Source organism: Grampus griseus (assembly GCF_964374135.1).
Source record: "Grampus griseus genome assembly, chromosome: 16".
Lineage (NCBI taxonomy): Eukaryota > Metazoa > Chordata > Mammalia > Artiodactyla > Delphinidae > Grampus > Grampus griseus.
The window spans coordinates 80,349,955-80,362,548 of NC_139010.1; the positions used below are offsets into that span (position 1 = coordinate 80,349,955).

General features: G+C 48.5%; 1 protein-coding gene across 1 annotated transcript in view; it reads right to left on the reverse strand.

Annotated features, from left to right (window-relative positions):
• ADAM12 (ADAM metallopeptidase domain 12) overlaps positions 1-12,594 on the reverse strand; it is a gene marked incomplete at both ends in the record, with an annotated part of 387,447 nt that overhangs the window by 114,810 nt on the left and 260,043 nt on the right. Inside the window, one exon of the mRNA XM_082673912.1 lies at positions 7,345-7,421. Within this exon, the coding sequence (XP_082530038.1) occupies positions 7,345-7,421 (77 nt within the window). The remainder of the gene's footprint in view (positions 1-7,344; positions 7,422-12,594) is intronic.

The window sequence follows — 12,594 nt, forward strand, 5'->3', positions numbered from 1 at the left end:
TCTTGTGCCGTCTCCCACATCTAAGGCCAGTGCTGAGAGCTTAGCAGACGTGTTCCCTATTCTGAAGGTCCTTACAGCAGGGTAGTGAAAGCACAAGGTACAGTAATCGACTGTAAGTGGAGCCAAAGCAGGACGGGCGCCTTAACCCAGGGGTGTGAACAAATCTCTAGGAAGCGCCTGCTATGCTACAGGCACTGTGCTGCGGAAGCCAGGGCTGCCTGTGATGGAACAGGCGAGGTAGGGTTGAGCCGCATGGCAAGGAGTGGCTGGGAGGCCAGGGTGGGCTTTGTGGAGGAGGCATCATTTGATTTGGGCCTTGGTGGGAGGGTGAACCTTCCAAAGCCACTGAGAGATGGGGAGAGGAGTGTGTCCCAGGCCAAGACACAGCAGGGATAAAGGCAGTGAGACACGTGTAGGGCATGTTCCGGAAACATGTAGAAAACAGTGGGGCTGGAATGGGGGAGGGGTTCCTCAGGGTAGAGGACGATGGGGCTGAAAAAGAAGGTTGGATCCAAGTTGCGCCAAAGATCTAGTGGAGCAAATACGGAACAAGGGAGTCAGCCAGACTTGGGTTGGAGATGGAGTTTTGCCCATTACAGCTGAGGGACTCTGGGGAAGCCAGTTTCCCAGGCTTTGCTTCCTCAACCATAATCTGAGGGATGTAACACCTACCTACAGCTTAGGGAGCGTCGCATGAGAACGTGCCAAGGCTTGGTGTCAATGCACGAGATGCCTCTCTCCTGTGACAGCAGCTGTGACTAGGAAGGGGGTGACAGCATCCTTTGCCGTGAGCACCCGCAGCTCCGAGCTCCAGCATCAGGACCAGGCTCCTGGTGACCGAGCCTCAGCTGCTCTGTAAAGCAGTGGCGCTAACACCTGTCCCTGCCCTCCTGAAAGCAGAAATTGTGATGATGGCAAAGAGTAAAGTATGACATAGCCTGCTTGTCATCACCCTTGGGGTGTGTGTGTGTGTGTCTGCGCGTGTGCACCTGTGTGCAAGAGCACATGTAAAAGCGTGAGTGTATAGGTGTGAGTGCGTGTACACCTCGTGCTCAGGTATCCTAAACTCCACTTAAAAATGAAGTTGTCATTACAACGAATACCTAGTTTACAACTCTAGATACCAGTTTCCTCATCTGTTACGTGAATGCTTCCCTTAAGTCGATCAAAGCACAGGTGATTCCCTAAGAAATTAAGCCTCGTTTTAACCACCATGCCAGCAGGGGATGGGAAAACTCTTGGCTCATTCCAAAATTGTGAACCCCCAAGAGTCCTTATGCCAGATTTCCAAGCAGAAGCTCGGAGGTGGAGCAAGAGAAGAGGAAGAAACGGTGAGAGACAGGCTCTTCCCCACTAAGGATCTCATGCTCTAACCAGGGAGCTGGAAGGGGACAGCAACGTGGTGTTTGTGAATCAGATCAGGACACAGGGACATGGCTATTGGGATGCCCTGGCAGGAGCGAGCCAGGACTGGACGTCTGTCCCATTACAAAACACAGCGGCTAAGCTCCTCTGGGACAGGGGCAGAATTCTCTCCGCATCACTGGAACATGGTACCCATGCACGACAGTGTCAAGGAGCATCTGGTGCTCATGGGGATGCTCGTGGGCTTAGGGATGCAGGAGCAGGGCCGAGGCACGAAGCAGCGAGAGCAACAACAGAGACCAGGAGAACCATGGACGCTGCGCGGACACCGTGCTAACGAGGGCTGGGCATCTTGGGGAGACGCATGATATGGTACAAAACTAACTTATGGCCCGAACTTCCCGTTTGACTTGGAGTCCTTTCAAAGGAAGGATAAACTCTATGGCGGCACTCGTTTTTATGACCTGTTTTCCACGTTGCACTTCATTCCCTCCATTCAAGAGCTGTTTCCTCTTTAATCCCCCTTTCTGCTGGGATCTCCATGCGTTTCTCTCTCCTTATCTTTTCCCCTTCAAGCTTCAAATGAAGAAGGATGACTTGTTTGCTTCCCTCCTCTCTTCTCTCTTCCAGGACAGAGCTTTCCTTGCCTGCCTGCCCGTCTTTGATCAGCCTTTTTGAAGCAAAGCAGGATGTTCCTTCTCTGCTTTTTCTCTGCAAAACCGTAATCTGCTGGGCTCTAATTAATGCATCCCCTAGGACGCTCGAGTTTTCCTCCACATTCCTAGCTCTGGATGTATTTGGGGGTCACACCATATTTCACATAATTTTTAATTCTATATTCTTTCTCAAAATTTACCAGGCTGGTGCTCCTCTAGTTGCATTTTTATTTCCCCTCGCGATTGATTCTTTTGCCAGGAAGCAGTTGATCGAACACAGCTTTGTCTCTGGTCTGATTCTCTCCTCGCAAGATCATGAAGTTGACTACATAGCTCCGGAATTTCTCTGTTGATGCACGGTCTGCTGCTTTTGTAACAACAGCACAAAGATCTGGGAAATTAAAATTCTCAGGAGCTCCATCCCCACGCAGCAGCTTGCTCCGTCAGTGTTCCCACCCCGTCTTGGTGGTCGACACCAGACGACGCAGCACTCGCTCCCCTGACTCTTCCTGGAACCCCAGCCATAAGTATTTCACAGTATTCCTCTTTGCCAAGTTGTGCTCTGTGCCAGGTACCTGGGGTGGGGCGGGTGGACATTCTCCAGGTGCCGGAGACAGGAGGTGGTCCTGAGACTCAGACGCTCTGCAGAACCTGGTCAGAGAGATGGACCCCTCTGTGAGGGAGAAACCGGGGACCCTGCCAGTTACCTGTGCCTTTGGGGGACAGGCCTGGGATGAAGGACAGGGAGTAGAGAGCAAGTGGCAAGGCCAAGCACAGGGGGCAGATCTGTCCTATTTAAATGTTACTCAGGAATACTCTACCCAGTCGTTCATCTTCATAATTTAAAACTAATTAGTTAATGTCACTGGTTTGCAGATTGTTTTATTTAGTGTAAAAAGGAGCTATTAGGAATTCCCTTGAAGACACCCTCATCTCTTTATCCATCAAGGGTTTGATGCCCTATGAAAACCACCTGAAAGTTAACAGACCAACCCGGACGTCTCCATTTACGCCTGGTCTCAGTTTCGCTAGCTTAGAGTTTTCACAAACATGTGGAAGCTGTTGTTGGAGTTGGCCTGTAGTTTCTGTGTGTCCCTGGCGCTCATCTGTCCTTTTTCTGGTTTTCCTTCATGTACCCACCCTTCTCCCCAGCCCGCACCAGCCCCTGAGGCTGGGTGTGGTTCACACTCAGCCTGGCCCAGGGGTTGGGCACATAACCTGTTAAATTAGAGCATCCCACCCACCACTTCCCTGGTGGCACAGTGGCTGGGAGTCCGCCTGCCAATGCAGGGGACACGGGTTCGAGCCCTGGTCCGGGAAGATCCCACATACCGCGGAGCAACTGAGCCCGTGTGCCACAACTACTGAGCCTGCACTCTAGAGCCCGCAAGCCACAACTACTGAGCCCACGTGCCACAACTACTGAAGCCCGCCCGCCTAGAGCCTGATTGTTTCAGGGAGGGGCCCACGACCCAATGAAGGACAATAAGTTGCACTTTGAGGACTTTTGCTGAGCTTAAAAGAAGGGTCCTTTCTTCTACTTGCCCTCTGAGGATGTAAGTCTGGAGCTGCCTGAAGACCCTCTGTCACCGCAAAAATAAACAGTGCCTGAGAATGAAATCAACACAGAAGAAGGTAGGGGCCAAAGATGGACAGAGAATGGATTCTGATAACATCAGTTAGGCCCTGTAACCAGTCATACCTGAAGCCGTCTCTGGACTTTTCGATAGCATGAATCTACCTCTATGCTCGGTCTTTAAGCCAGTTTGAATTAGCTTTTATGTTCTTTGCACACAGTGACCTCTATGTTAATTTGAAGGTTGGAAATATCTAGCCTTCAACACAGGTCCATCTTTTAGGTTCCAGAGAGGTGTGACAGTAAAGTTCTGACTTCCCATGTATGTGTTAGAGACTCTCTACTTTCAGGTGTATTGGACACCACACAGGAGAGGGGTGACTGTAATTCTCAGGTGTGTGTGGTCCTGTGTGCTCCACCTGGCTCTCGTAGGAGCAGTGTAGCTCTGCATGGAATTAACCCAGAAGCACGGCATGTTCACACCTCCCTGACTGGCCCAGTCCCAGAATCAAAGAATGTTAAGACCGTCTCAGGTGGCTGATGGTTCTTCCATTGGCTGCTCACTCAAGGTCAGGCACAGGGCTGGGCTTTCCTATGGGTCATTGTACTTATTTTCACAACCACCAGTCTCGGCTAGAGTCTTTATCTCCATTTTAAATACAAGGCAACTGGCGCTCAGAGAGGCCCAGTGACGGGTCACTGCTTGGGCTATTGTGCTCCGGGACATGGACGTCTATCTGATGATCCCAGAGGGCCTACCTCCAATTGGTCTGTCACCTTGGCCCAGATGCCAGCAGGGCTGACCCCACCCTGTCCTTCATCTCTGTGTCCTCCAGGTGCCTGTGCCTGGTTTTCCAGGAGAGCTGGGCCCTTAGTCCCACACAGCCCTTCAGTCCTCTAACTGATCCCACCCTCCTCCCTCTGCCCCTCAAACCTTCCCACTGTGCCCTGGAGACTCATGGTCCCCCTCGAACTGCCCTCCCCCTGACGCGTTCCTGAATGTTCCCATCACCTCCTCGCCCCAGTCCACGTTTGCTGCTGTGGTTTCCCTGTGTGGGACTGGAGCGGGCGAAGGGGCAGGGGAGCCAGTTCTGAACAGACTGTTAGATTCCAATGGTAAATACTTAAAAATGGATCCGGTATCTCAAGGACTGGGGGGGACGTGAGGAAACAGAACCCCCGTCCTCTGATGGTCAGAGTGGAAACCGGGCGGGCACGCTGGCAGGACACGGCGGCAGGACTGTGCAGGTCACACCCTTCCCTCCTTCAGGCGCCTCCATTGGAGCCACGCCCGGGTCACGGAGCCTGAGGCCTGCGGGGCCGGTCATTGGCAGCTGAGAGAGACTGGAAACCACCTAAATGCACATGGCGGAGAAAACGAGAGGAAGCGCGGGTGTCTGTGGAACGGAAGTAAGTGCGTGGTGAGGGAAGAGGCCGCCCCTCACGCGCCAGGAAGGATGATGCCCAAACGATGCTGAGTGCAGACGCCGACCGCAGGGCACACGGCGCTGCCCTCCTTCACGTACATGTAAGGCGCGCAGGTGGCCCACGCCACGAAGAACAGCAGCGGCCGGGGGGACACGTGTTGGGGGTCGGCGGGGGGTTGTGTGTGTGGTGTGCACGTGGGGCAGGGACGCCCCAGGAAAGGACGGGCATGGGGATGTGCAGCCGGAGGCCCGGCTGCACCCTCCCTCAGGCCGGTCCAGCTGCCAGCCGGGCCCAGGGCTGCGCGTGCTGGCCAGGCCGCGGCCAGACTCAGGTGCTGTTATTCTGGAGAATTCCGTCCACTAGCGGCTGTACTGTCTGTCCGTAAGAGCCGCCAATGCGATTACTCATTAATTCAAGAGTACCTGTAAACGCTCACAGCGCGGCAGGACTCACAGGAGGCGAGGCTGCCAAGAGCGCCGCCTCCGCTCCCCGGCGCGGGGCATCTGTCTCCATCCACAGTCGCTAAACCCCGACCAGGGCCCGTGATCTCCACTTCGCTCCCGTTGTGTTTAGTGTGTTAAGTGTGCTGAGTTGTCCAAGGTGCATTGTGTGCCTGGGGTATGTTGTGTGTGGCATGTTGTGTGTGTGTTGTGTTGATATGTGTGGTATGTTGTGTGCGATAAATTGTGTGTGTGTTACAGGGTGTCTGTGGTGCTTGTACTGTGTGTGTTGTGGTGTGTGGTATATAGTGTGTGGTACGTGTGTGCTAAGGTGTGTATGTGTGGTATGTGTAGTATATTGTGTGGTGTGTGTGGTATATTGTGTATGTGTGTGTGGTGTGTATGTTGTGTGTGTGGTATATTGTGTGTGGTGTGTATGTTGTGTGTGGTGTGTGTGGTATGTTGTGTGTGTGATGTGTATATTGTGTGTGTGGTGTGTATGTTGTGTGTGTGGTGTGTGGTATATTGTGTGTCTGTGGTGTGTATGTTTTGTGTGTGGTGTGTGTGGTATATTGTGTGTGTCTGTGGTGTGTATGTTGTGTGTGGTGTGTGTGGTATATTGTGTGTGTGTCTGTGGTGTGTATGTGGTGTGTGTGGTATATTATGTATGTGTCTGTGGTGTGAATGTGGTGTGTGTGGTATATTGTGTGTGTGGTGTGTATGTTTTGTGTGTGGTGTGCACAGTATATTGTGTGTGTGTCTGTGGTGTGTATGTTGTGTGTGGTGTGTGTGGTATATTGTGTGTATGTCTGTGGTGTGTATGTTTTGTGTGTGGTGTGTGTGGCATATTATGTATGTGTCTGTGGTGTGTATGTTGTGTGTGTGGTATATTGTGTGTGTGTGGTGTTGTGTGTGTGTGTGGTATATTGTGTGTGTGGTGTGTATGTTGTGTGTGTGGTATATTGTGTGTGTGTGGTGTGTCTGTTGTGTGTGTGTGGTGTGTGTGGTATATTGTGTGTGTGTCTGTGGTGTGAATGTGGTGTATGTGGTATATTGTGTGTCTGTGGTGTGTATGTTGTGTGTACGGGGTGTGCACCGAGGTTCCTTCTCCGCCATGGCATGCAGTACTCGCAGACCCACGGCGCACAGTCCCGCATTCCCTGGGCCGCCGCTGTCCCGGGCCCTCCGTCCTTCCCTCCACAGACCTGCACTCTGGTGGCAGCGGCCAAAGCAAAGCAGGACTTTGAGGACACAAGCTGCTAGTTCACAAACTAGATAGATAAACCCAGTCAAGAGGCTGAGGCAGCTGGGAATCTGTCAACAGACTGGTCTGCCTGGGGAGCCCACAGAGCCCGCCGGGGCCGGTTGCTGCGACTGGAAGGCAGGGCTGGCTTGTCCTCGGCAGCAGAAGGGATTGTTTCCTGCATCGGGCAGGGGCCCCTGCCACCCAGGCCCGTACTCAGCTCACCTGGATCTGTGCTCAGTCAGCCCCTCACTTTGTGTCCTAGTGAGAAGAGGCCCTTTTCATTTTTATTAAGCAAGCAGCTGAAATGCTAATACCTAATGTCCTATTTTTTTAACACTGGGAGTTGTTTGGAATCAAGCCACAAAAACAAAAGATATTCCCCAAATCCTTGGCTGCTGAAACCCAGCCAACCTACAAGGCCTGAGAACAGCCTTGAAAGAGGAGCGGCGAAGGAAGGCGAGCTGAGATGGGAGTGGGGGGCTGCGGTGCCCTCCACGTTGCCGGGCAAGGGCTCCTCGGTTCTGCCAGGCAGGGGCGAGGTCCGTCACTCTAGTGCTTTAGAGCGGTTGGAGAAGGGGGTGGTCTGCGGTAGCTGTGCTTAAGGCCAGAGCTGCCACTGTCAAGGTCACTTACCTGAGACCAGAACAAGTGCTGAGACTGACCGTGGAACCAGAATAGCCCTGCACGTGTCCATGGTAGTAACAGTGACCCTGAAAGGAGGAGAAAGTCGGTTCAGTCATGCTGTCTTCTTGCCCACTCACAATAAACCAATGGCCTCCAATCATCTTGTTTTCAGCTACAGAATTTCCTTTCGCATAAAATATTGAACCAGCCAGCGGTCTTAATGTTTCATGCCAGCCCCACGTGACCCAGCCAGGATCTATGGCAGGAATATCTGATTTACTTAGAGATTATCAACAGGGTTTCTAATCGCATCCCGGTTCCATTCTCGTCTCTCTGACACCCTTCAGGAAAGCCCTGATGCGGAAGGTTTTACAAACTCCAGCAGCTGAACAAATCACATTGCCATTTTCCGCATTACAAATTGTCCTTTGTAATGAGATGAGGAACCGTGTGGGGTAATTAAGCACACTGTGAAATGCAATAAAATGAGGCCAAATCTATGGCTTATGAAAACAGAAAAGGCTATGAGAAGAAGGGGGTGAGGAGAGATAGCGGGTACCTCGATGAACTGCCCAACTGAGAGCAGAAAGACTCCTAGCAGGAGAGAAAAATAGGAAGGTTTTCTAAGACCAAAGTCCTTGGGTGACATGCCTGCAATATTCCATTTCTTTAATAATGTCACTTGCAAAAAGAAACCATGGCACGGACACGTCCTTAGTGAAGATAGATAGCTGTCCGGAATCAAGGTTAATTTTATTGTTGAACAAATGTTATGTTGCAGCCCCAGTTAAGTGGCTGGCTGGCAAGAAACGCTAAGTGCACTTAGTGTTCCTCATTCAAGGCCTCTGAATGCCAGCGGCGTGCGGTCCCGAGGCAAAGGGCTGCGTCTTCTAAGGGACAGGAGAAGTGGACACTGGGGTTTCAGCCTCAGCACACAGCTCCTTCAATCAGGACCACAGTTAATCACTTTTTCCAGGGCAGGGCAGGGTGTCCAGTTGTCCTGCCTGACAGGGACAACATTCCAAAGACCACCTTGACTTTGCTAAGAAAGAGGGCCGGATGGGACTGAGTGGCCAGGGAAATCCCATATCAAGAAAAAGGGGCCAAGATGATCTCTTTGTCACTGAACAGAGGACAAAATTTTGGAATCATCTGAAAAGGCAATTACAGGAAGGGAGTGCTGTAGTACATTTGTTATTTTGACTTTTTCTTATTGATTCTGGAAGTTCTTTATATATTCAGGATATTAATTATGTGAGAAATGTCTTCTTAACTGACTTACGATATCTTTTATTGTATTTATTACAAGAGTTTCCAATTCTTATACAAATTTATGCATATTGTGTATTGCTTAAGATGGCTTTCTTCAACGTTATACATATGTCCTCTCTTATTTCCTTCTATTTCTTAGAATTAGTTCTTAGAATTAGTTATTTAATCTAAATTGGAATTCATTCTTGTGGAGGTATGAGGTTGGCATCCAACCTTCTCCACAAACTAAGAGACAGCTGTTCTTCACCACCATTTTCCTTTTCTGACTGATTTGAAATGTCACCTTGTCAGATATCGAATGCCCACATATGTCTGTGGCTCCATCTCCATGTTCTCTATGCTGGTCCACTGAGGCGAACCTCCATCTGTCCATTCCTGAGCCAACACCACACTGTTTTAATTCCTATTATTCTATAGGAACATTTTGATATCAGAGCAAGTTCTCTTTTCTGATTGTGATTAAATTCACATACCATAACATCCACCTTTTAAAAGCATACTGTTATGGGTGTTAGTACATTCATAATGTTGTACAGCCATCACATCTAATTCCACAACATTTTCATCACCCCGAAAGGAAACCTCACACCCATTAGCAGACACTTCCCATTGGCCACCCCTGGCAACCACCAAACTACTTCCCGTCTCGATGGGTTTGCCTATTCTATTCATTGCATTGCATTTCACATTAAGTGGAATCACACAAAATGTGGCCTTTTGTGTCTGGCTTCCCTTACTTAGCAGAATGTGTTCAAGGTTCATTCATGTTGTAGCAAGTATTAGTACTTCATTCCTTTTCTTTTGCTGAATAAAATGACATTGTAGGGATATACCAAATTTTGTTTTCCCATTCATCGGTTGCTGGGGATTTGGGCTGTTTCCACTTTTAGACTATTATGAATAATGCTGCCATGAACATTTATGTACAAGTTTTTGTGTGGACATATTTTTTTGGTTCTCTGGGGTCTACACTATAGGTAGGTATATGGTTATATATCTGTAAGTGGGATTGCTGGATCTTATGGTGACTCTGTTTGCATCCTGAAGTACTGCCGAAGTTTTCCCAAGCAGCTGAACCATTTTACATTCTCAGTGTATGGGATGAAGGTATGAACGTGTCCACACCCTCACCCACATTTGTTATTGTCTATGATGTTGATTACACCCATCCTAGTATATGTGAAGTAGTGTCTCACTGTGGTTTTGATTTTCATTTTCCTAATAACATAGGACGTTGAACATCTTTTTTCATGCTTAGTGGCCATTTATGCATCTTTTCTGGAGAGACGTCTGTTAAAATCCTTTGCCTATTCTTTGTTTTTTTTTTTTTTTTGTCCTTTTATTGTTAAGTTGGAAGAGTTCTCTATATACCCTAGATTCTAGACCCTTACCAGAGATATGACTCGCAAATGTTTTCTCCCATTTTGGGGGTTGTTTTTTCGCTTTCCTGATGTCTTCTGTAGCACAAAGCCTGATCATTTTGATGAGGTCCAAGCTCTCTATTTTCTTAATTTGGTTGCTGATGCTTTAGGTGCCATATCTGTGAGACCCTTACCTAACCTAAGGTGATAAAGACTTACATCTACGTTTTACGAGTTTTAGAGGTTTAGCTCTTACATTTAGATGTTTGATTCACTTTGAATTAATTTTTGTATCTGCTTAAAGTAGGGCTCCAATTTCACTCTTCTGCATGTGGATTATCCAGGTGCCCTGAACCATTTGTTAGAAAACGATTCTTTCCCCAATTCGTCTTGGCAACCTTGTTGAGAGTGAGTTTTCTTTTGATACTATTTTTTCTTCAGAAGTTTCTACAGTATTATTGCCTATTTTCTCTTTCAGGTGAATTTTAGAATCAAATTTTAAGCTCTGCAATAATCCTTTGAGATTTCAGCTCGACTAATTTGAATGTAGAGGTCACTTTAGTCAGGATTTGTAGTCTTCAAATAAAAAGTTTTTCTATTCATATACACGGTATGTCTCTCCACATAATAAGGCCATTTTTACATCCTTCTGCCTAGTTTTAGATGTTTTTATTTTGAACGGCTTTGGAAAGTTTTCACTTGGCTTATGTCTAGGTATTGTATAGGCTTGTTGATATCATAAATAGGGTCTTTTTATCTATTACATCTTATACACGGTTATTTTTAATGTAAAGGAAAGCTTTTTTATTTTTTAAAGTTGATCTTGTATCAGAGACTCCTGCTGGGCCATCTTATCAGCTTAACAATTTGTAGCATAGCTTGGATTTTTTATGTTGTTGACTATACCAGCTGGAAATAATGACATTTTCTGGGCCTCCTTTTTGACCCCCATACAACGTTGAGGAGTGGGGTGGCCCGGTGGCCAGGGACAGAGGTGGGAGAGGGGATTGCCCACAGAGGGAAAGCACACGCACAAACATGGGCAATGGGGGAGGGGGGCAGTTCAGGGAGGGGCTTTGTCTGCTTGGCTGGGAGATTCAGGCGTGGAGGCAGACTCACTGCCCCACGTCTCCTCTGGCGAGGGTGTCCTCTTCAGTGGGCACGTGGTCCAGGGAAGGGGGCACGAGGGATAGTGCTGGGGGATACTGCCAGCCAGCCGCCAGGCATCCAGCCAGGCCATGGGGGACCCTTGCTGCCAGCCTGCCTCTTCGGTTTCCATGGGAAGTAACTTTGGAAGGGCTCCATGGTTCCCCCTCTCTAGGTAACTCTAGCTTTGGGTACTTAAGGGAGTCATGATAACAATTCTCTAAACATGGGGAGGTTGTGTAACTGGATTGTAATGCCCCAGGGCATCAGAGCGGCCTGGTCCCCTCTGCCCAGAGTGGGGGGATTTCAGCCGTGGGAACCCAGCAGACATGTTGGAGCTGAGATGACTCAGGAAGTGAAGGGACCCAGTTAGGCTAGCTAGGGGAACGAGCACCACTGGTTTTTGACTTACCCATCTTTGAGGGTCCTGTACATTAAATAATTTGCTCCATTTCAGATAACTGTGAAATACTGCTATAGGAAACCAAGTATTGGTTAAAAAATCAAAAACCAAATGGTGACAATAGTCTTAATGACCAACCTCTGAAATTTCAAACTCATTTATTCTCAGTGTTAATTTACTTTTTAATAGATTACTTATCAAATGTGCTTTCAAATTAAATACCCAGAAATATAAGCTTATTAAAGAATGAGCTGAGAACAAATTAGTATAAAATTAATTTCCAGTTCAACAACTAGGCTGCATTATTGCTTATAAAAGAGGAGGGGGTGAAGAAAAAAAGAGGAGTGGGTGGATTCTAGCTCTTGTACTCTGGTCCTTAAACAACCCCAACTCTCTCAGTCAGTACCAGAGTTAACACCTCATTTCTAAGCTCTAAAACTACCTTCTGTTCATCTTCAGACAGTTGACTAGCAAGCCCATTGCTCACTCTTGACTATTACTAGAACTCCAAGTTCCAGATCCTCCAGGACAATTGCAGTCTCATGAAGTTTTGTTTTTTTAATATGATTAACTAAATGTTTAAACAAATGTGATTTCGTTTTTATAATATAGAAGTCATCATATAGATAAATTGACAAATCAGAGAGACAGACTCATCACACTAGGTGTCACATAATTGGTTGGGGAATTTGACCGTGGGGAGTGGAGGAGATGTACGTTCCTACTCCTCTGGGGGGCTTGATCCCCTTTGGCGGTGGCCAGGGTCGAGAGAGAGAAGTGCAGGCAGCATCACGTGGGGGCCAGCAGTGCCCACTCAACAAAGTCTCCAGGTGAGTGTGTGTCCCCACGTCTGAGGGCCAGGTTGCCTCCTATAGACTGATGTTAACAGGCGGGAACCTGCCAGGCCTTGTAGGTTTGCAAACATGTGGCCTGTTGGATCTGGATGTGGCCGCACCTGTGAGAGATGCAGGCATCCACCATGCCTTGGAGGTCTTGGGCCCCAGGGCCCACTGGATCTGTCGATCACAACAATTACCCTTGCAAGCCTCCCCAACTGCATCCCCTCCAATTGCCTCA